The sequence below is a fragment of the Cervus elaphus genome, chromosome 29 (genome assembly GCF_910594005.1).
Source record: "Cervus elaphus chromosome 29, mCerEla1.1, whole genome shotgun sequence".
NCBI lineage: Eukaryota > Metazoa > Chordata > Mammalia > Artiodactyla > Cervidae > Cervus > Cervus elaphus.
In genome coordinates this window covers 26,760,740-26,785,000 of record NC_057843.1, presented here as the reverse complement: position 1 = coordinate 26,785,000, position 24,261 = coordinate 26,760,740, and the positions used below count along the sequence as shown (strand labels likewise).

Genomic DNA, 24,261 nt, shown 5'->3' with positions numbered 1-24,261 from the left:
AATTCTGTTTTTCTAATGCTGCAAGCTCATCCTTTTAGAATTGTGTGAAAATTAAATGAGACAACTGGAACTGATGATGCCATCCTTGGATACCTATGATCTTAACTTAGAACAGTCTCAGGATTGATCAATAGGTGCAAGGTATCACTCAGATAAAATTGTAGTATAGTCTTCCCTCAGTATCCTAGAGGTATTGGTTCCAGGATCCCCCTCGATACCAAAATCTGCTGATACTCAAGTCCCTTGTATTCTATGAAGTTGTACTTGCATGTAATCTATATACATACTCCTATATACTTTTAATCATCTCTAGAGTACTTGTAATGTCCAATACAATGTAGATGCTGTGTAAATAGTTGCTGGTGTGTGACAAATTCAAGTTGTGATCTTTGGAAATTTCTTGAATTTTTTTAAAAAACAAAAAATTTATTTTGGGCTGCACTTGGTCTTTGACGGTGCACTTGGTTGTCTCTAGTTGTGAGAGTAGGGGCTTCTCATTGTGGTGGCTTCTTTGGTTGCAGTGCACAGGCTCTAGGCGCGCAGGCCTCAGTAATTGCTGCTCGAGGGCTCAGTAATAGTTGCCTCACAGGCTGTAGAGTGTGGGCTCAGCAGTTGTGGCATGCAGGCTTAGTTCCTGTGGAATTTTCCTGGACCAGGGATTGGACCAGTGTCCTGTGCATTGCAAGGTGGATTCTTAACCACTGGACCACCAGCGAAGTACCTGAATTTCTTTTTTTCCTGAACACTTTTGATCCAATGTTGGTTGAATATGCAACCAATCTGGAACCTGTGGGGACAAGGGTCAGCATTAATTATAAGAACAATACAATTGTCTTGGTTTACTCTAACTCCTGGATTGGAATTGGTCTTATCATGTCATGGTCCTGACATGATATGCCTGCTATTGATTCAAATGTCACATTGGCACATCCTAGCTTGTGGGGTTCTCCTTTAATGCTGAAGGGGTGATAGCAGGTTATTCTTGATTTAGATCCCTAGGATATGACAAGACCCTGAAAACTGTGATAAATTTCAAAATGATATGAAAGAAATCTATGATGGTTAATATATTACCAATATCTTATTGTGGCTTTAAATTTAAATCTGTTGACTAAATAAAGAGTATACCAAATCAGTAAAGAAGACATAAACATGTCTTAAAATTTGGCATTCTTTCTGAAAAACAAGAATTGTAAAAGCTGAGAAATTGCTAATACATTTTCTCTTTTTAAATAGACATTAGATATAAATTTTTAAAATTAAAGTGAGAAGTGCAATTCAAATACCATATTAATTTGCACATTTTCCTCGCTTGCCCAATATTTTACTTATATAGTGGTGATATAGAGAGAATTATGTTTCTATAGTTTAATATTCTTCATCCTCAGCAGATTTTAATATGTATTTCTAAAGTACAGACATCATCACTTTTAAATATTTGAACAGAAAATTGCATAGGAGAAACACTTGATTGTTTTGGACATTTTTATTCATGTATTATTACAGATCTTTAACTTATCTTTCTGAGTTAGAAGTGTTAATATCCAGTGTTTCACAAGTTTCTGTCATTTTAGCAAATAACTAATAGAAGAAAGAACTCCCTATGTATGCTCTGAAAATGTGCAAGTTTCAATTCTTGAAAACTGTCTGCTGGTAAAGTACTATTAACAATTCAATAACAAAAAGACAACCTAATTAATAAATGGACAAATGGTTTGAATTGACATTTATCCAAAGAAGTTAAATATCTAACAAACACATGAAAACATGATCAATGTCATTAGTCATTAGGGAAATGTAAATCATTATAATCAGTATAATCATTAAAAAAAAAGAAAAATGTTTTTGAAGATGCAGAGAATTTCAATCTCTCATACATTGTTGGTGGGATTGTAAATGGTATAGCCACTGTGGCAAACAGATTGTTTCTCAGTAAGTTAAATATAGAATTACCAAATGACTCAACAATTTCACGCTTAGATAGACACAAAGTAACTGAAAATAGGTGTTCAAATAATAACCTGTATATGAAGTTTCATGGTAGCTCTTCACAGAGGAGCCTGGTGGGCTACAGTCCATGGACTCACAAGGTGTCGGACATGACTGGATAACTGAGCACAGGCACACACAAGTGATTCACTTTGCTATATCCTGAAACTAACACAACATTGTAAATCAACTATACTATAGTAGAAAATTTAAAACCTGTCTGGTCATTGATTCAAATATTATCCTTATTTTGAGTCGACTATGTATACTTATCCATTGTTTATAATGGAAGAGATTTCACTGCTTTTCAAAATTATTTTTCTGTATTCAGATGAAATAATGCCCTTCTGAGTGAGTGCCAAATAGCCATGAAAATGTGCATTGACGTTGATTTCATGCCAAACATGTGAATCATGTGACTGGGATTCCTATAGACTTAAACTCAGTGAAGTCTCATGTGTTATCATACTAATGCTGTATTTCAAGTGCCAGGTATGGAGTGAAGGTAGGGATCCAAGGCACAGGTTTTAGAGTTAAGTGGATCCATATTCTAGCTTTTCTAATACCAAATGTGGGACTTCAGGCAAGGTAGCGTAATTTCTCAAATTTCAATTTCCTTACTAGTAAAATGAGGATAATACCTATTTTACTCTGATGTTGCAAGAACTGAATGAGCATATATAAATGAAAAGTAGTTATCACTGGACTCAGCATATAGTAAATGTTCAGTATGGTAACTACTATTTTAAAAAGAACTTTTGTATTCCCCTCTTTTAAAAGAAAGATTTATTTAGTTTTGGCTGTGCTGGGTCTTCACTGCTACAAATGCTTTTCTCTAGTTGTTGCAAGCAGGGGCTACTCTCCAGTTGCCTTGCTCAGGCTTCTCATTGCAGTGGCTTCTCTTGTTGCAAAGATCAGGCTCTAGGCACCCAGGCTTCAGCAGTTGTGGCTCGTGGGCTTAGTTGCCCTACAGCAGAAGGGATCTTATTGGACCCGGGATCCAACATGCCCTCTGCATTGGCAGGCAGATTCTTAATCACTAGACCATCATGGAAGTCCCAGTAACTGGTTTTAAGACAGGATTATATATACTTTTTCTAATGCAATCCTTTTATAAATTTTGTTAAGTACTCACCTTCAGTGGGAAGGAAGTCCAGTCATCCTGCCTCAGCAGAATTCTGATTGGGAGGGTGTCTTTTGAGGTGCTGACTAGATTCCGGCATGGAGTGGTAATTCTGATTAAACGAAGAAGTCATCAGTTAAAGCAGTCACCTCCCTATTTCCACAGTTCTCCCCACCCCACCGCAGCTCTTCAGGTGCTCTGGAATCTTTACAGCAGAGGACAGCGATCTAACCTTTGGTAGAACCTGATTGCAGCTCAACGCACATTTCCTTACGAACTCATTACAAGTAGGACGCGTTTCAATGACAGAAAAAGAGGTTATATCTTATTCAAAGTTGATAAAGAAAGCAAGCAGGAAGGAAGGAAGGGGAAAAAAAAGAAGAAAAAAGAGAATGAACAATAAAGAAAGCTGGCCGTTTTTTCTTTAACCACGCTCCAAGTTACTAATTTCAAAGTGGTCCGAGGATTCAAACTCTGGAGAATGCGAGTCACACTCATTCTGATACGCAGCCAACTGCATAAAGAAGTTGACATAAAAAAAGGAAATCATAAAAAAAAAAAAAAAAAAAGGAAATCATGACTCTTGCAAAACAGAAGACAAAGGTGCACAAGGGATCATAATTCCAATGGGAAACCTGCCCGATAGTCCCAGCTCAGCACAAGGCTTTCCACATCTCCTAGACATCAGTCAGCTGGTTGTCAGCTGTACGTAAAGCAGTTTTGCTAAAGGGTGTGAAGAAAACATTTAAGTGTAAAACTTATTCCTTGATCCTCAAGGAGCTTACAACAGCGCTGGAGGGATTAGCCCTGTAACTAACACTCCAGGGCGGTCAATGAAACGTGACAAACGAGTTGGCAAGGGTCTTGAAGGCGGAGGAATTCACAGTTAGGGATCATTTAGGGCTAGGGGCTTGTCAAGAAAGGCTTTAAGAAGTGGGGTGTAAGCTAGGCGCAAAGTAGCGGCGGGTAGGGTTTTAGATTGACGGGGAGTCGTGGCGTGGTGGGTTGCATATTGACCAGGGCACTCAAGGGTGCGGTGCAGGGCGGACCGGACTGACTCCTCCGGCCCAGGACGCGTGCGCCGCCAACGCTCGCGCCGGGCGCGCGGCCCGTGGGAAGCCAGCCAGGACCCGCGAGCGCGAGACCCCGCGCGCCAAGGCGGGAAAAAGCTGGCGCATGCGCGGCGCGGGGCTTCGGGCTCGCCAGGATGGGGAAGGGGAGGTGGAGTTTCCTAGAGGGAACTTGACCCGTTAGCAGCCGCGGCAATGGCGGCGCGGTCGCCGCCCTCACAGCTCCCTCCGCCCCCGGCGCGACAGTTGGGGCCCTGGTCCCCACGTGTTGGTCGGGGAGCTGTGGCACACGCCGTGCGCAGCGAGACCTCGGGTCTTGAGGGCGCAGCGCGGGGGGGCGTCGTGGACAAAAGCGATTTACCCTGGCGGGGCGAAGAAGGGTCAGAGGGCCAGCGAGGGCCAGCGGGGACAGCTCCGGCTCAGGCTCCCCTCCTCAGCGCGCCCACGGGGTCCATGCGGCTAGAGGGCATCTCGGTAGAGGAGGCGATGGTGACCCGGACGCAGCTGCTGGAGGAAGAGCTGAGCAGCGTAAAGGAGGAGCTGGCCCTGTGTCAGGTATCGAAGTGGCCGCCGGCCTTTCCCCTCCACAGCGGGGTTGGGGCCGCGTCCCTCTCCCTCTGCCTTCGTCTGTGTCGCTGCGCGGGCTTAGGACCCACCCACCTCTGCCCGGCGGCGCTCCTTCCCGGCTCCCACACCCAGCCGGGCCCGCTGCTCGCTGCTGAGGGAGGCGGCCGCGCCCAGCCAGGCGACCTCCGGCTCCCGCCCTTCTCCGGACCTTGGCCGGGCAGGACAGCCTCGGCTGTCCCTGGTTTGGTTGGTTTGGTTGCCTTCACTTGGATCCCACCAAAACGGGCGGACGCACCCCACCGCCCCTAAGCTCAAGTTCTCTGTTGTGACTGTAGTGGTACTTGATGCAGTAGGAGTGTAATCCCAGAGTTGAAATGTGGAACAGGAGAGTGGAAGCACTTTTTATTAAAATAAAACCCATCGATGAAGGAGCCTGTTTTTAATCATCAGATCCACACTTGCCCTTGTTCTTAAGTAAAACTGAAGTTTTTAAAACAGACCAATAATTTTTAGGAAGTCTCAGTCTGGGAATTTTCACACATAGTAGAGGATGCTAGATATTTATTAACCAACTATGTTAATTCCATATTTCTCTAGTGAGAAATGTTAATTTCATGTCATGTTGCCTGTGAAAAGCATTTACTAAATCAATTAGCTTAACATTACTTTCCAATTATTTGTATAGTTTGTGAATACCAAAGGTGGCTTGAGTACTCAGGTTCAGAAAGTTTTGTATCCTTACCACCATCTCTTTTATGATTTTACCAGAACCTTTGACAGGATTGGGTGACTAAATGTTGGGAATTTGCTCAACAGTAGATCTTTGAGTCACTCTGTCTTCAAGATAGAACCCATTAAGAACTGCTAAACAGCAAGGTAACTATAAAATATCATAAGTTTAGATTAATAAAAATTCATAAATTTCATTCTCACAGTTAGTTCTATTTGATTCTGTTGCCCCTTTTGTAGGATTTTCCTGACTGGGTCAAGAATGTAAAACCAGAACAGTCTTGTTCAAATGGAAATGTTGTTTAATCACTAAGTTGTATCCAACTCTTTTGCGACCTCTTGGACTGTAGCCCACAGGCTCCTCTGTCCATGGAATTCTTGAGGCAAGAATACTAGAGTGGGTTGACATTTCCTTATCCAGGGGAACTTCCCAACCCAGGGATCAAACTCATGTCTCTTGTGTCTCCTGCATTGCAGACAGATTCTTTACCACTGGAAGCGCTAAAATTGAATATGTCTTTGTTTAAAAAAATAAGGGAGTTATTATGTGACTTCTTCCTTTTTAATGTCCTATTTTCAATGTTCTGTTTCTATTCTTTAGTGGTTAAGGAGCATAGAGATAAATAAAAGACTGACTTGTTTAGTCGCTAAATCACATCTAACTTTTTTGCGACTTCATGGACTGTACCTCACCAGACTCCTCTGTCCATGTGTTTTACCAGGCAAGAATACGGAAATGAATTGTCATTTCCTTCTCCAGGGTATCTTCCTGACCCAGGGTTCTAACCCATGTCTCTTGTTTGGCAGGCGAATTCTTTACCATTGGGCCACCAGGCAAGCATACCCTTCATCTTGTTGTTAAGTGACTAAATTGTGTCTGACTCTTTGCGACTCTGTGGACTGTAGCAAGCCAGGCTCCCATGTCCTTTACTATCTCCTGGGTTTTGCTCAGGTTCACGGCCATTGAGTCGACGATGCTATCTAACCATCTCATCCTCTGCCGACCCCCTTCTCTTTTGCTTTGCGTCTTTCCCAGCATCAGGGTCTTTTCCAGTGAATTAGCTCTTCACATTAGGTGGCCAAAGTATTGGAGCTTCAGCTGCAGCATCAGTCCTTCCAATGAATATTCAGAGTTGATTTCCTTTAGGATTGATAGATTTGATCTCCTTGATGTCCAAGGAACTCTCAAGAGTCTTCTCCAGCACCACAGTTTGAAAGGATCAATTCTTCGGTCCTCAGCCTTCTTTATGGTCCAACTCACATCTGTACATGATGATTGGAAAGATCATAGTGTTGACTGTATGTACCTTTGTCGGCAAAGTAATGTCTCTGCTTTTTAATATGCTGTCTAGGTTTGTCATAGGTTTCCTTCTAAGGAGCAAACATCTTTTAATTTCATGGTTGCAGTCACTGTCTGCAGTGATTTTTTTAGCCCAAGAAAAGAAAATCTGTCACTGCTTCCAGTTTTTCCCCCTCTATTTGCCATAAAGTGATGGAACCAGATGCCATAATCTTAGTTTTTTGAATGTTGAGTTTTAAGCCAGCTTTTCCATCTCCTCTTTCACCTTCATCAAGAAGCTCTTAACTTTAAAGATGTGAATCCATGATAAAGGCCTCTGTTACTTTGACAAGCCTTAATTTGAGATAGCTTTGCCTATATCTTCTACACCTTTTCTCCCCCACCCCTTACTCCATATTTTCCATAGTTGTGTCCTTAGCTGGATAAGGAACTAATATATTTACTTTTGTGACTGCTTTGATTGAGAAATGAGTCTGTTGGAATAGCCCAATGACCCTCTCTCCCAGTCCATTCACTATTATATTCTTTGAAAATGTGGCTAGGCAGATGTAAGAATTGAGATGGCCATAGTTGGCCTAAAACAATGGTTCTTAAGGTTTTTAGTATTGACACTTTTAGATGATCATAGGCATTTCAGTAATGTGAGATGAGGTTGGCAGTAGCCCATACCATAAAGTTTCAGTCAAGTCATACTCCTGCTCTTTGGGAAACTTGGAAGACATAATAATTGAATTGTTTTATAAAAGGCATTTAAGTAATTAAAGATTCACTTTCATAATTTTCAAATTAGTCCTTCTACTTACTTACTCAAGTAGAAATCGCAGTATCCAAGAATACATAGTATTAACCCTTTGTTTTCCACAACTATCAACAATGGTACCCAAAATAAATTCATTTTATGTGTCACCATAATAGGAATATACACATTCACATATTATCATAAAGAATGTTTTACCCTGTGTGTCATGAACTCTGATATTTTCTTTTGAAATCTATTATTTAAGAAAGTGCTGCTAAATTAATATACTAAATTCATTTCAAGACTGAGTAATGGGTCAAATAGGCAGTTTGGGAAAAAAACCTCTGTTAATTAATTAGTCTCTGGTCATAAGTTGCAGCGTCCTTTAAGTTGTTTTTCTTCCCCCACATTTCACTTCAGTTCAGTTCAGTTCAGTCGCTCAGTCGTGTCCGACTCTTTGCGACCCCATGAACTTCAGGACGCCAGGCCTCCCTGTCCATCACCAACTCCCGAAGTTTACCCAAACTCATGTCCATTGAGTTGGTGATGCAATATAACCATCTCATCCTCTGTTGTCCCCTTCTTCTCCTGCCTTCAATCTTCCCCAACATCGGGGTCTTTTCAAATGAGTCAACTCTTCCCATCAGGTGGCCAAAATCAGTCCTTCCAGTGAACACTCAGGACTGATCTCCTTTAGGATGGACTGGTTGGATCTCCTTGCAGCCCAAGGGACTCTCAAAGAGTCTTCTCCAACACCACAGTTCAAAAGCATCCATTCTTCGGCACTCAGCTTTCTTTATAGTTCAACTCTCACATCCATACATGACCACTGGAAAAACCATAACCTTGACTAGGCGGACCTTTGTTGGCAAAGTAAAGTCTCTGCTTTTTAATATGCTATCTGGGTTGGTCATAACTTTCCTTCAAAGGAGTAAGCGTCTTTTACTTTCATGACTGCAGTCACCATCTGCAGTGATTTTGGAGCCCAGAAAAATAAAGTCAGCCACTGTTTCCACTGTTTCCCCATCTATTTGCCATGAAGTGATGGGACTGAATGCCTTGATCTTAGTTTTTTGAATGTTGAGGTTTTTTTTTTTTTTTTGAATGTTGAGTTTTAAGCCAGCTTTTTCACTCTTCTCTTTCACCCTTATCAAGAGGCTTTTCAGTTCCTTTTTGCTTTTTTCCATTAGAGTATCATTTGCATATCTGAGCTTGTTGATATTTCTGCCAGCAGTCTTGATTCCAGCTTGTGATTCATCCAGCCTGGTATTTCACATGTTGTACTCTGCATAGAAGTTAAATAAACAGGGTGATAGTATACAGCCTTGTCATACTCTTTCTCAATTTTGAACCACTCAGTTTTTCCGTGTCTGATTTTAAAAGTTGCTTCTTGACCTGCATACAGATTTCTCAGGAGGTGGTCAGGTGGTCTGGTATTCCTGTCTCTTTAAGAATGTTTCACAGTTTGTTGTGATCCACACAGTCAAAGGCTTTAGCATAGTCAATTAAGTAGATGTTTTTCTGGAATTCCCTTGCTTTCTCTACCATCCAGTGAAGGTTGACAATTTGATCTATACCTTTTTGAAACCTAGCTGGTATATCTGAAACTTGTCTGTTCACACATACTGCTGAACCTAGCTTGGAGGATTTTGGGCATAACCTCACTAGCATGTGGAATGAACACAATTGTATGGTATTTGAAACATTCTTTGGCATTGCTTTCTTTTGAACTGGAATGAAAACACCGTTTCCAGTCCTGTGGCCACTGTTTAGTTTCCCAAATTTGCTGCCCTTAAGTGCAGCACTTTTAACAGCATCATCTTTTAGGATTTTAAATACCTAAGTTGGATTTCCTACATTCCTGTGTCTACATCGGAAGACCTAAGTCAATTTAAAATTTTCAATGACACTTATATTTCATTGGCAGAGTTCAGTCACATAGCCCATAGGTAAGAGAGGCCAGTCTTTTAGTTAACAGCAAAGAGCTAAAATGATTTCTGTCACTAAGAGAAAGGGGAAAATGGATGATGGAGACAGAAATGTATGCCATATAAGTAATCCCAAACAAATAAACCACCAGCAAATATAGTATTATAAAATGAAATGTGATTTGAAAAGCGTTAAACAGGCTAAGCAGTTAGGAGAGACTTGTGGGTTTTGGTGTCTGTAGGGAAGACTTTCTTGAAGAGGTAACATTTAAACAATGTCTTGAGTGAAGTGAAGTAATAATGTACATGAAAATCTGATAGATGTTGTATGTACGAAGGGCCTGGTATAAGCAGAGCAAGAAGGTTCTTGTGAATAAGAGTGGTAGGTGAGGTTGGAGAGGTGTAAAATAGGCCAGATGGTATGGGATCATGTGGCTTTGGTAGAATCTGGATTGTTTTCCTAATGTAACAAATCTATTAGAAGATTCTGAGCTGTCAGGAGCCCATGGGGCTATTGTAGAGAACTAGGCAAGAGGTGGAGTTGACTTACACTAGGATGATGGTGGTGAAAGTATTTAGAATTGGGATATATTTTGTAGGTAAGTCTAATAGGATTTACTAATGGTTTGGATATGAAATGTGAAGAAAGAGGGCAACCAAGATTGACTCCAGATCTTAAGTCTTTGAACATTGAGTAGGTGGTGGGGTTATTTTCTGAGAGGCAGAGAGGGCAGGTTTGTGAGAGAATAGGAAGTCAAGAACTTTATTTTGAATAGATTAAATTTGAGGTGCCTATTAACATTTGGCAATATCAAGGACCTTGAAAAATGATTTTAGCATTACGGTGGGGAGGGAAATCTGACTGCGGAGGTTACAGAGTGAATGGGGATGAGGAAGAAGAGACAGTGATTGTAGGCAACACTTTTAAGGAATTTTGCTGAAAAGGGCAGCTGAAAGGTAGATCAGTAGCTAGAGGACAATCTCATTTTAGAACAAATTTACCTTGATATTCAGCATTTCAATGTTTGCACCTTTAAATGTGGGTTACAGGTGTAAGAAATTTTTAAAATTAAGCTTTCCTATTCTACTTTTCAAGAATATGTTTTATAGTTAAAGAACTAGGGGTCAAGTAATTATGTTTTTAAATTTAAGACAGTATCTTACCTTCTTTGCTGTAGCTACAAAGCAATGCATTTAAAATGTCTTTTATTTCTTTAAGGCTGATAAAGAATTTGTGTGGTCTTTGTGGAAACGCCTCCAGGTGACAAATCCAGATGTCACACAAGCAGTCAGTTTGGTTGTGGAAAGGTGAGTTACTAAGTTATTTTTCTATTGGTATTTAGTTTATCAAATTTGTTTCTTTTCATTATTAAAATTAACACCCAGCGTTAATCTCCTGAAGAGATTCATTTGATTTCCAAAGGAAAGGTGAGCATGATATTTTAATTATTTGTCTTATTTAAAGGTGTGTCAGTTTGCTATGTACAGCTAAGCCTTATCTTCTGCTCATATTCTGACATATTTGGGAAGTTTGCAGGTAAGAGATATAACTATGACCTACACACTGTGTGTGTGTGTGTGTGTGTGTGTATGTGCATGCGTGTTTTCAGCTTTTTCTGCTCAACTTTAAAAATTGGAGAAGTTCCTGTTGTTTGACTTCAGAGACTGCCCCTTTAGGTACCTTCCTAGACATGATCTTTCATACACATGGCTCAGTTTTTTTCCCCTAAGATAATTGGAGTGTGTACTTGAGAGCCTGAGATGACCTTGCTGAAATAGAGTAAGTGTTCTGGAATAGGTTGAGAGATTTCACTCAGCACTCTGTATTACTCTGTAGGGGATGCCCAGTCATTTAACTATGGATTATTGGGCCTCTCCTTGGTCATTAGAAACAGTGGAGTGATGCTGGGTACTCTTTATCAAACATTTGGTATACAGTAGTCCCATGATACTTACATAGCAATTAAAACACTTGCTTTCCTATTAAATGGATTTCATTACATTTTGTAAATGAGAAGCTAAGCATATGGTTGCCTTTTCCTTTTTCTTTATTGGAATTATGATTATATAATCTGAATATCATTTTATGATAACTTGAACTATATTCACCTTTGGAGTTTCTAGCCCTGGGATCATTCTAACATAGTCTGGAATTTGACTTTGAAAAATCTGTGATACATGCCTTTGTCTAACTTTAGCATTCTTGATTATTGTGAACTTTTAAAATAGTATCTTTTCATGGTCTTGTATGTCTAATTCATCAATCAGATTTTCCCTTTTGATGATCAGAATTAAGTCTTTTGTTGAAGTACCCTTGTTAGTTCCTTAATCATTCTTGAAATTAAATGTGATCCCTCTCAGTTTCTCTGTTTCTTAGTAGAATAGACCTTTAGAAGATATATTCTTGGGATTTCTTATGTCATTTCTGTGATTCTTTCATTATCCTTCTCTCCTTTTATTTGTATATATATTTTTACAACTTTCTAAAGCTATTCTTAATTTCCCCTTTATTCTTGGTTGAGACAGAAACAATAAAATAAAATAATTTTAGGCCATTTTTCTCATTCTTTAAGATTTTTATTTTTTGCATTTTATAATATATATAATATATGGTCACATAAAAGTATATCAAGAATTTATAAATAAATATACACATATGTTTTGGGGTGAGTACTCAGAAGCCTTTTGCTCATAACATAGGTAATGGGAAATTTTGGAGGTTATTGCTTTACAGCCATGATCTTCAAAACTTTATATTTTGAGAATTTATTAATATGCAGATGTTCAAGCTGGTTTTAGCAAAGGCAGAGGAACCAGAGATCAAATGGCCAACATCCGCTGGATCATTGAAAAAGCAAGAGCGTTCCAGGAAAACATATACTTCTGCTTTATTGACTACACCAAAGCCTTTGACTATGTAGATCACAACAAACTGTGGAAAGTTCTTTAAGAGATGGGAATACCAAACCACCTTACCTGGCTCCTGAGAAATCTGTATGCAGGTCAAGAAGCAACACTTAGAACTGGACATGAAACAGGAGATTGGTTCCAAATCAGGAAAGGAGTATGTCACGGCTGTATATTGTCACCCTGCTTATTTAACTTATATACAGAGTACATCATGTGAAATGCTGGGCTGGATGCAGCACCAGCTGGAATCAAGATTGCTGGGAGAAATATCAATAACCTCAGATATGCAGATGACACCACCCTTAATGGCAGAAAGCAAAGAAGAACTAAAGAGCCTCTTGATTAAAGTGAAAGAGGTGAGTGAAAAAGTTGGCTTAAAGCTCAACATTCAGAAAACTAAGATCATGGCATCTGGTCCCATCACTTCATGGGAAATAGATGGGGAAACAGTGGAAACAGTGTCACACTTTATTTTTTTGGGCTCCAAAATCACAGCAGATGGTGATTGCAGCCGTGAAATTAAAAGACTCTTACTCCTTGGAAGGAAAGCTATGACAAACCTAGACAGCATATTAAAAAGCAGAGATATTACTTTGCCAAAAAAGGTCTGCCTAGTCAAGGTTATGGTTTTTCCAGTGGTCATGTATGGATGTGAGAGTTGGACTTTAAAGAAAACTGAGCGCCGAAGAATTGATGCTTTTGAACTGTGGTGTTGGAGAAGACTCTTGAGAGTCCCTTGGACTGCAAGGAGATCCAACCAGTCCATCCTAAAGGAAATCAGTCCTGAATATTCATTGGAAGGACTGATGTGGAGCTGAAGCTCCAATAATTTGGCCACCTGATGCGAAGAGTTGACTCATTGGAAAAGACCCTGATGCTGGGAAAGATTGAAGGCGGCAGGAAAAGGGAACGACAGAGGATGAGATGGTTGGATGGCATCACTGACTCGATGGACATGAATTTGAGTAAGCTCCAGAAGTTGGTGATGGACAGGGAGGCCTGCCATGCTGCAGTTCTTGGGGTTGCAAAGAGTCGGACATGACTGACTGACTGAATTGAACTGATTAAAATGCAAGAGGAGACCGAGGAGTCTTTAAGTTTTCCAGGTAATTCTGATGTCCATAGATCATATGAGTAGATACCTTGGAATTCAAATTGACCTTTAAAATTGGAAACCTGTAATTTGCATTTCTAATTTTATAATTACATAAATATTTCTTTCCTTGAGAACCATGTAATATGTTTGGACTTGATATGGGAAATAGTATGATTAAAGAAAGAATATTCTAAGTATCAATGTCAAATAGAATTTTTTTTATAGTCCATTAATTACCCAAATTTTGCTACATTCAAGTCATTTTATATTTGTGCCTTGGTCTTCCTAGACAACATTTTTTCTTCCTGGTATTTCTAATTGCTTTTCTTTTCTAGTATTTCTTATCATAAAGAATGTCAGTGTTCAAACATTTAAGTGGTGGACTGAAGACATTCTTCTTTGGGCCCTTTGGTTCATGGTATGAATTTTGGCCAGTTGGTTTTTAAACCTACTCATAGCTGTCATCTAGGATTTCTTTTTATTGTACTCCTGAGCTAGTTACAGAGTTTCTAGAATTCCACATCTTTTTTCTTTTGTTGGATTATATTTTTGAAGTTTTTTTTTTCTCAGGAGGGACGCATAAGTGGTTCATTTTCTGACTCCATATATGCCCAAAGTGTCTTTCTTTTGTACTTATGTTTGATCGATAGTTTAGCTGAACATAAATTTTAAGTCCATCTAATTTCCCTCAGATTTATTTAAAGTATAGCAGTGGTGTTATCAAGTGTATTTGTGATCCCAGTGCAAGTGAGATTCTTATTTCTTTCTAGGTAGCTTGCTTGAAGTTTTTAGGATTCTCTCTATATATTTTAAAATTTCAGTGTTGTTTATTAATTTGAACCTCTTAAAAATTCAGAATTCTCAGCCTTTGTGGGGTTCTTTCAACATCAAGACTTAAGATTTTATTTTAATTGAAGAAAAATATGATTCTTATATTTTCCTCCTTGTCTGTTCTTTTCTTCACACTCTTAGAGGTTGGACCTTCTGGACTTGGCTTCTTTTCTATCTTATTTCCCATCTTTTAATTTTATCTCCTGAGTAGTTTTATTATGTTTTATTGCATCAATATTTAGATGTTTTTTAATTTTAGAAGTCAAATTTTTATTTCTAAGGTTTTTCTTATTTGATTTTTACTTTTTCATAAGTCTTCTTTAAAAGAATAACTTTTTAATCTTTCTGATTATAATTTTTAAGTTCTTTTCTGTTTCTGACATAATCTTTATTTCCTGTTGGGTAACTGTTATTCCTACTTTTTTACTTTAATGCTGATGGTTTCCTTCAGGTGTATGATGGTTCTTTACTAACTGTCATATTTTTGTGTGAAACTATAAATTGCATAATGTAGAAATGTTGCTTTTAATGAATTTACTTTGCATTTTTCTATATTTGTTTACCAAAATGTTTCTCCTCTGAATGAGAAGATTGACTGTGGATATTGTGTAAGAGAAGGGAGGGGACTATCAACAAGCTTTCCTGAGGGATGTATGGCAAATGGGCTTCACTATACAGGATGGAAAGGAGACTCATTCCCTTTTCTGATTGTATTGTTTGTCCCAACAACCATACTGGGGACCTTTTGCAGGAACATGGTTCTTTTGAGTAGTCTTGGGCCATTTATTGTAGGCAAATATTACAGGTAGCTCTTCTGAACATGATTGAATGGGAAGCCCAGATTTTTGATGAATGGTTCTTTAGTTAGTCATCTTGATTCTGTACTTACTAATTGGGTAATTAGAGCCTCTCTGGGCCTCTTCCAGAAAAACTAGCTTCCTCTTCCATTATAGATACTGTGTAGATTTTGATTTTTCTCTTCTGGATTTGTCTCTGTGAGTCCATCCTTCTGTTGGTCAGATATTTGTCCATTTTGGACCCCTCTACTTACTTCCAGGCTAGGAGACTCAAGGCAGCGTGATTTAGGCATGTCAGTGCCATGTGGTTCATTTTTTTCAAGAGGAATGTAATTACCATTTTCTTCAAGAGAAGATAGTATTTTTAGAATTATAATATCTTTTATTTTGGTATGTCATCTTATTTAACCAGTATTTTACTGTACATTATGGTTACTTTATTTTTAAAAAAATTTTATCATGATCTTTCATGATGAATGGCCTTGTGGATAAAGTTTTATCTACAAGGATAAATGGTGTTAACCAGTGGTGCTACTGACACAGTAGATGAAGGTGGGAAATGCTGAACATCCTGAATTAAATAGGACACTCTTGCTCAATTAAATAACCCTTGGAGATATTGGGTGTTCATTCCAGACCACTATTGTAAAGTGAATAGTGAAATAAAGTGAGTCACACCAGTTATTTGTTCTCAAGTGTATATAAAAGTTATGTTTATACTATACTGTAGACTGTTAAGTGCACAACAGCGTTATATCTAAAAATAATGTACATAATTTTAAAACATTGCTAAAAATGCTCTCATCTGAGCTTTCAGTGAGTTATACACTTTTTGCAATAGTGACATCAAAGATCACTCACTGATCACAGATCATCGTAACAAATATCATAATAATGAAAAAGTCTGACATATTGTGAGAATTACAAAAATGTGACAGAGTTCAGTTAGTGTTGTTGGAAAAATGGTGCTGGTAGATTTGTTTGATGAAGGGTTTCCACAAACCTTCAATTTGTAAAATGCAGTATCTGGGAAGCACAATAAGTAAAGTTCAATAAAATGAGTTATGCCTGTACTGTGTCAAATGCCCTTGGTCCCCTTTTGGAAAAATGCTTGTCATGTCAGTATTTCTTTTTTTTTTTTTTTTTTAACCTTTTTGGTACTATACTATATGTCCTAGAAAACTTTTTGGTGGGGTGTCTGTATACATTTTTTTGGGTGCACAGGTGTTACTTTTTATTATGGAAAATTTTAATTTGATGTAAAGGCAGAGAAAATACATTAATGAACTCCCACGTTTGTTCATCACCCAGCCTGAACAGTTGTCAGCACACGACCAGTCTTGTTTCACCTGTAAACTTCTGCTTCCTTTCTGCTGCTCTGCTGCCTCTACCACTGATGGATTATTTTGAAGGAAATTCCAGACATCATGTTATGTTACCCACAATTACATTGGTGTTTACAGTCAGTTCTTTTTATTCACAGGAGAGCTAATGACTGATGGTACTATAACTCATGCCTGAACATGGTTTGTCTAACACAGTCGTTTCTCCATAAGCAAGTCACAGCCTTCTTGCACTTAAAAACACTAGATAGCACTTCATCACTGTGCTTGGTGGTCATTTGAAACAGCAAAATCATCAACAAAGGGCAAAAATGTGAAAAATGTGGTACTAAATAGACCATGTGATGAATACTTGTTTACAGTATGAGAGCTGAAACAAGAAGACAGAGTGTTCCCTTGTTTGACTTCAGCTGGGAACATGTGGTTCAGGTGACTTAAATTTTTCACTACTTTGTGCATGTCTGCAAATGACTGAAAAAGTGCCTGGGTATTGATTTTACACTTACAAGTTAAGTTTTAGTAAGTAGGAAAGTTCACAAGTTCTGGATATGTGAATAAGTATTGACTCTATCTTTAAAAGATAAACCTTTAAAAAAATATAACCATGAAATCTTTTTCATATTTAGAATTCTATAATTATTCCCTAATATAATCAAATATCCCGTTTTCAGATTTCTCCAGCTTTCTCATAACTTTCTTTTGAAAGGTGGTTTGTTCCTATGAGGATTCAAACATGGTCTACCCACTGAACATATGGGTTCCTTCTCCTTCTCTCTCCTTTTCTTTGCAGTTTATTTTTGGAATAAGTTGGGTTGTTTATCCTGTAGAGTTTTCCACATTCTGGATTTTTCTGATTGTAATCTTTTTTACTCTATAATTATCATAAATTTGTAATGAGACCTAAAGGTTTGTTCAGTTTCAGGTTTGATGTTTTGGCAAAGAAGTCTTCTTTGGTGAAATATGATTCTTTCTACCTCACATCAGGAGACACATAGTATATTATTCAAATCTTTTTTTTGCATTGTTGTGGTTGAACACTGGATTGTATTTCTTTAATCTAGAACAGCCTATCTTCTTCTCTTAATGGGTCAGTTTGGGTGATATTGCCATCTTAACAATGTTACATCTTTCTTTATTATGAACATGAAATGTGTTTCCAGTTATTTATATCCTCTAAAATTTCTTGAAATAATGTTTTATAGTTTTAGAGTATGTTTGAAACTTTTTTGATAACTCTATTCCTTAATATTTTATTCTTTCTGATTTTAAGTGGAATTGTTTTCTTAAGTTTGTTTTCAGATTGTTCAGTGTAATTGTATAGATTACAATTGATTTTTTTTAATATTGATTGCATATCCTGCAAGTGTGCTGAGCTTATTTTTCAGTTCTAATTTTTTTGGGTAGATTCCTTAGGATTTTCTACTTACAAGATCATGTAATCTGCAAATAGAAATAGTTTTGTTTCTTTTATCCCAAACTTGATGCCTTTTGTTTCTTTCTCTTGGCTACTTACCCTGGTTAGAACTTCAATACGTTGTTGAGTTGAAGTGGCCAGAGCAGACAACTTTATCTTACTCCCAATCATAGGGAGAAAGCACCCAGACCTTCACCACTAACTATAAAATTATATGTCAGTTTTTCATAGATGTCCTTTAGCAAGTTTAGGAAGTTCCCTTCTATTCCTGGTTTATTAAGTGTTTTTATTATGAAAGGTAGTTGAATTTTGTCAAATATATCTTCTGTATCTATTGATATGATTGTGTGATTTTTGTTTCATATTTCAGTGATATGATTTATTATGATAATTGATTTTCAAATATGAAATAATCCTTATATTCCTGGAATAAATTCCACCTAGTCATGGTTTATAATTCTTTTAATATGTTGTTGAATTTTGTCTGCTAGTATTTGTTTAGAACTTTTGCATCTGTATTGATGAGAGATATTAGTCTGTAGGTTTCTTATGATGTTTCTGTGTGTTTTTTTGTATCAGGGTAATACTGGCTGTATGAAATGGGTTGGGAAATACTCTCTTCTATTTTTTGGAATTTTTTTTTTAAGAATTGGTATTAATTCTTTTTTCAATGTTTGGTAGAATTCAGGGGTGAACCCATCCAGGCCTGGACTTTTGTTTGTGGGTAATTTTTAAGAAAATTATAATTTACAATTAGAATTTCTTTATTTATTACAGGTCAACTCAGTATTTTATTTTACTTTTGGTATTTGTGTTTTTCTAGGAATTCACCTATTCCTTTTAAGTATCTAATGTGCTGGCATATAATTTTTCACAGTATTCCTTTATAATGCTTTTTATTTTTGTTAGGTTAGTGGTAATATACTCTTTTTTATTTCCAATTCTGATAGTTTGAGGCTTCTTTCTTTTTAATATTGTCAGTATAGCTAAAGGTTTGTCAGTCTTGTTGATCTTTTCAAGGAACCAGCTTTTGGTTTCTGTTGTTCTGTTGCTAAGTCGTGGCTGACTCTTTGCAACCCCATGGACTGCAGCATGCCAGGCTTTCCTGTCTTTCAGTATTACCCAGAGTTTGCTCAAACTCATGTCCATTGAGTTGGTGATGCTGTTTAGCCATCTCATCCTCTGTTGCCCTCTTCTCTTCCTGCCCTCAATCTTTCCTAACATCAGGGTCTTTTTCCAGTGAGTCAGCCCAGGTGGCCAAAGTATTAGTGCTTCTGTATTGTTTTTTTATTCTCTGTTTCATGAATTTCTTCTCAAATCTTTATTTCTTACTTCCAATTGCTTTAGGCTTAATTTGCTCTTATTTTTCCAGTGTCTTATGGTAGAACATTAGGTTACTGATTTCAGATTTTTCTTCTAGCTTAATATAGAATATTTATTGCTATAAATTTTTCTCTAAGCACTGTTTTAGCTGCATCCCATACATTTTGATATTTTGTGCCTTCATTTTTGCTCATCTTAAAGTATTTTTTGATTTATCTTTTGATTTCCTCTTGACCCTTTTTAAAAATAGTATTAAAAAAATAGTATTTTGTTTAATTTCCACACATTTGTATTTTCATTTGATTTCTAATTTTATTTCATTGTGGTCAGAGAACATACTTTGCATTATTTTTATCTTTTTATATTTATTGAGTTTTAAAAAAATAGTCTAACATGATTTATCCTGAAGAATGTTCCTTATACACTTGAAAATTGTATAAATTTAACTGTCATTTTTTAGAGGAGTATCTAATGATGTTTGCAAGGTCTAGTTTGTAGTGTTGCTGAGGTCTTCTATTTTCTTGTTGATCTTCTGTCTACTTGTCTGTTTGTTATTGAAAGTGGGTATATTGGTATTCTCCAGAGAAACAGAACCAAAAGGATGTGTGTGAGTAAATATATAGAAAAAGACTTATTATAAAGAACTGGCTTACATGATTTTGGAGACTGGCATGTCCACATCTGCAGTATGATTAGTTTGAGACCAGGAAAGTTGATGGTGTAGATAAAGGCAATCTCTGGAGATTTCTTGTTCAGGAAGGCTGGTCTTTTTATTCTGTTTAGGCCTTCAACTGGTTGGATAAAGCCTACTTACATTATGATGGGTATTATGCTTATTTAGAGTTCACCAATTTAAATGTTAATCTCATCCAAAAATGCCCTCCAAGTTGACATTAACCATCACGGTGGCTATTGAAGTCTCCAACTATTATAATTGAATTGTCCATTTCTTATTTCATATCTGTCATTTTTGCTTCATGCATTTTAATCCACTGTTATTAGGTACATATGTGTTTATAAATGTTATATCTTCCTGATGGATTGACTCTGTCAGGAACTTGTTACAAAATGTGCCTCTTTTTTAGTGACTTTTTTGCTTAAAGTTTATTTTGTCTGATATTAGTGTAGTTACTCCATCTTTCTTGTGGTTGGTATTTGCCTATGTCTTTTCTCATTCTTTACTTTCAATGTATTTACATCTCTGAATCTTTCTTTTGCATTAAATGAATATTTTCTAATAAAGCATTTTAATTTCTTTATTTTTTCACTGTACTTTTTTGAGATTTTTTAAAAAAGTCATTGCTTTAGGATTTACGGTATATATCTTAACAAATCAGGTCAGGTTTAGCCAAGCTTATTTCCAGTGATATACAGAAATATTACTGAAATACAGCTATATTCCCTTTAATCCCTTTTTGTGGTATTGTTATACATATTATCTACTAATATTACAAACACAGCAATGCATTATTACAATTATTGCTTTATTATTTGTAGTCATTTCCTTAGCCCAATAAAACTTTGCTACTACCTACCTCATTTATGCTGTTATTGGCAATTATATTACACATGATACATTTTTATATGTTTTGAGCCTGTGAATACATTATATACCTATTACTTTAAGCAGTTGTTTTTCAAATTAGTTAAGAGAAGAAAGTAGAAAGAAATGTACTTTAAAGTGATCTTTTATTATAATTATGTAATTACCTTTCCCAGTAAATGTTTGTATTCACATGTGGATTCAAGTTATGGTCATCCCTCAATATCCACTGGGGACTGGATCCTGGAACCCCTAGATACCTAAAGTCTAGGATCCTCAAGTCCTTTGCATAAAATGGTATATATTTGCATGTAACCTATGCATATCCTCTTAAAGTTTAAATCATCAACATCTCTAGATTACTTTTATAATACCTAGTGCAATGTAAATGCTATGTAAATACTTGCATATATAATGTAAATGAAATGTAAATAGTTGCCAGCACATGGCACATTTGAGTTTTGCTTTTTAGAACTTCCTGAAAAAAATTTTTTTCCAGCTACTTTTGAGTCGCAGTTGATTGATTCCGTGGATGTGGTAACCATGGGTCTGGATGGCTGACTGTACTGCCTTGGGTCACTTGGTTCTTTTACAATTTCTTTCTCTTTCTGATTTTCTCTGTTTGATGTGATATTGTTATGATATCTTTCTTTACTTTTAAAACTATGGTTTCTTTAGTTTTATGAACATATTTATAATGGCTACTGTGAAGCCTTTTTTCTTTTTTCCAAATGTGGTCACTCTCCCAGATAGTTTCTTGTTGTCTGCTTTTCTTCTTAGTGTGTGGGTGATGTTTTCCTGTTTTTTGCATGAGAATTTTTTGATGGAAAGTGAATATTTGAGATATTATATTGTAGAAAATTTGGTTACTGTTCTCCTTCACCCTTTTTCTCCAAACCTGTTTATTTAATTGGTGACCAGTTGGATTATGTTAGTAAAGTCTATTTCCCCTTCCACAATGTTAAGTCTCTGATGTTGCTTTTAAGGAACGTGCAGCTTTGGAGAAGGAAATGGCAACCCATTCCAGTATTCCTGCCTGGACAATCCCATGGACAGACGAGCCTGGCAGGCTACAGTCCATGGGGTCACAAGAGTCGGACACAACTAAGCAACTAAACCACCACTAGCTTTGGGTATGCTTATAGTCATCCTAGCATGACAGTGATTTTGGTTCTCCTCTTATTTTGACCACAACCAGCCTTCACCAGTTGGTGGCTTCAGTAATTGGTGGCTTCACTAACTGGTGGCTGATTGCTCAGTTGTTTTCAACAATGCTGTAGGACATAAAATACTTTACAAACCAATGTAATCAAATTGTGACTCCTTTGATATTTCTGAGTCAGTGTTTGATATTATTTTTGACCCTTGAAGGACTTGTTTCATCCTTATTCCTCTCCTGCAAATAAGCAGGCCTACAATTTAGCCTCTATCTTAACTCTCCTTCCAGTTGTTTTTACCATAACCTACATTCTTCTTGAGAGTGCCTCTAGACTTGAACTTCTTCACACTGTGTTGCAAATGAAGTCACTTCCCTTTGGGAAGAGATTAGGATTGTATACTTTGTATCCTGCCTCTCCACCCCATATTTCCAACCAGGCAAAATCTGAGCCAGGCCTCTGGAGGTGGGACAGTAAGTATCATGCTTCTCTGAGTGACACCTCCATTCTGTGTGCTGATTTCAGTAATCTTCGGTTCTCTTGACTTGCCTCTCCTGTTGTAGAACCACTGTGTCATAAGCTGGGGCAAGGGTGTTTGGGTCTCCAGTATTCTCGGTGCTCTGCACCTGAGATAGAATCTTTATTCCACAGACAGATGCTGAACAGAGAATGGAGCCTTCATCACTCAACTGCACTTGCCTGGGATTTGTCTGTAGCCATAGTTACCTATGTCTTAGGGAGCGGAGGATGAGAAATGGTGATATCTTGCTCCTCCTGGGAAGAAAAATTCTCTGACTGGGAACTTGGAGAAAATAGAGTCTTGTTGTCTTGGCTGTATCAATGTGGAGTAGACTCTTCACCTTCCTGAGCTGGGAGGGTAGAGCGGGGGAAATGGTCTCAGTTCAGATACCATGTGTGTGCTTAGTCTCTCAGTCGTGTCCAACTCTTTGCCACCCCATGGACTGTAGCCCACCAGGCACCTCTGTCCATGGGGATTCTCCAGGCAAGAATACTGGAGTGGGTTGCCATGCCCTTGTCCAGAGGAACTTCTCAACCCAAGGATTGAACCGAGGTCTCCTGCATTGCGGAATGATTCTGTACCATCTGAGCCACCAGGGAAGCCTTCAGTTACCATAAGATGTTTTAAATAATGTTTTTTTTTTTTTCCCCCAGTAGCTTTCACCAGTATCACTAGGTAGTAGGTTAGCAGAGCTCCTCAAACTGTCATGTGAGAAGTTGATCTCCCAGTGTTTGTTCTTTTGGGCTGCTAAATTTCGGGGCAATTTGTTATCTAGCAATAGACGGCTTATATACCAGATCAGATGACTTAGGCGTGCTGTGCTTTGTCATTCAGTTGTGTCTGACTCTTTGTGACCCCATGGACTATATCCCGCCAGGCATCTCTGTCCATGGGGATTCTCCAGGCAACAATACTGAAGTGGGTTGCTGATAGGGGTCTCATTGTTAAGATGGCTCGGTATGTTGACCTCGGAAACAGGGAATAAAATCAGTGATCCTTGAGACTGACCAAATTGCCCAAACGACGTTCTGTTTTCTCACTGGTGCCTACCTTCTCAAAGCTACGAGACCACCAGATTCCAGACCTCTGGCTGCGTGACCATTTCATTGGTGGGGCATAAGAAAGGCCCTGTGAGAAAGGGAGAACTCTGGTTCTCCTTAAGGGCCAGTTACCCTCTCATTTCCCTATAATAAATTTCCCTTTTCTTGCCTGACTGCCCGGCTTGCTCTGACCTCCTCCAGGGGATCTTCCTAATCCAGGGATCAAACCCAGGCCTCCTGCATTGCAGGTGGGTTCTTTACTGTCTGAACCACCACAGTTGTATATGATAAATACTGCCAATTGTTTCACCAGATTATACTTCTACTAGCAATGTAAAAATGTACTGATATTTTTCCACATCTTGGCCATCACATTTTTTTTCAATTTTTGTATCTTTGCTAATCTGAAAGGTAAAAAATAATATACTGAAATAATTTTTACTTGCAATTTTGCTACTATGTGTGAGAGAAGACTAAGAAATTTTATCTCCTTTTCTGTGGACTTCTTATTTTATATATCTTTCTGTATCCCTTGCTTGTGGCATTCCTATTTAATGTCCTGTGGTACCCTTCAAATTCAGTGTATTGTGTACAGAACTTATTGGCTTCTCCTCTGAGTTTTTTAACTACCTAACTTTTTCTCTACCACAAACATGCCATTTTCTTCCTTTTCTCTAAATTTCACATTTAAAGAGTAATCTTTGATATTTTTTGGTCTCTTTGAACAGAAAATCAATTCTCAAGTTCAGTCGCTTTTTGTTTTGCAGTGTCACTCAAATCTAGTAATTCCTCTGTGTCCTTAACATCCAGACTCTCCATCTAGGCCCTTAATATCTCAGCTC

At 37.8% G+C, this 24,261-nt stretch overlaps 1 protein-coding gene and 1 long non-coding RNA gene across 3 annotated transcripts in view; one reads left to right on the top strand and one right to left on the bottom strand.

Moving 5' to 3' along the window:
• Positions 1-324: 324 nt before the first annotated feature.
• Positions 325-4,673, bottom strand: LOC122685808. The gene is made up of 4 exons (XR_006338552.1): positions 4,544-4,673; positions 3,125-3,224; positions 2,022-2,111; positions 325-787 (listed from the first exon to the last, which is right to left on the bottom strand). It is a non-coding gene; the product is annotated as an uncharacterized LOC122685808 (long non-coding RNA).
• Positions 4,170-24,261, top strand: part of CNTLN (centlein) — a 319,886-nt gene continuing 299,794 nt past the window's right edge. The window contains exons 1-2 of one of the 2 annotated variants that reach the window (XM_043890767.1): positions 4,170-4,737; positions 10,665-10,753. In XM_043890767.1, coding sequence (XP_043746702.1) covers positions 4,378-4,737; positions 10,665-10,753 — 449 coding nt within the window. In that variant the 5' untranslated portion in view covers positions 4,170-4,377. Of the gene's footprint in view, positions 4,738-10,664; positions 10,754-13,336; positions 13,462-24,261 lie in introns of those variants that run through there. The other variant, XM_043890768.1, reaches the window with a different exon arrangement.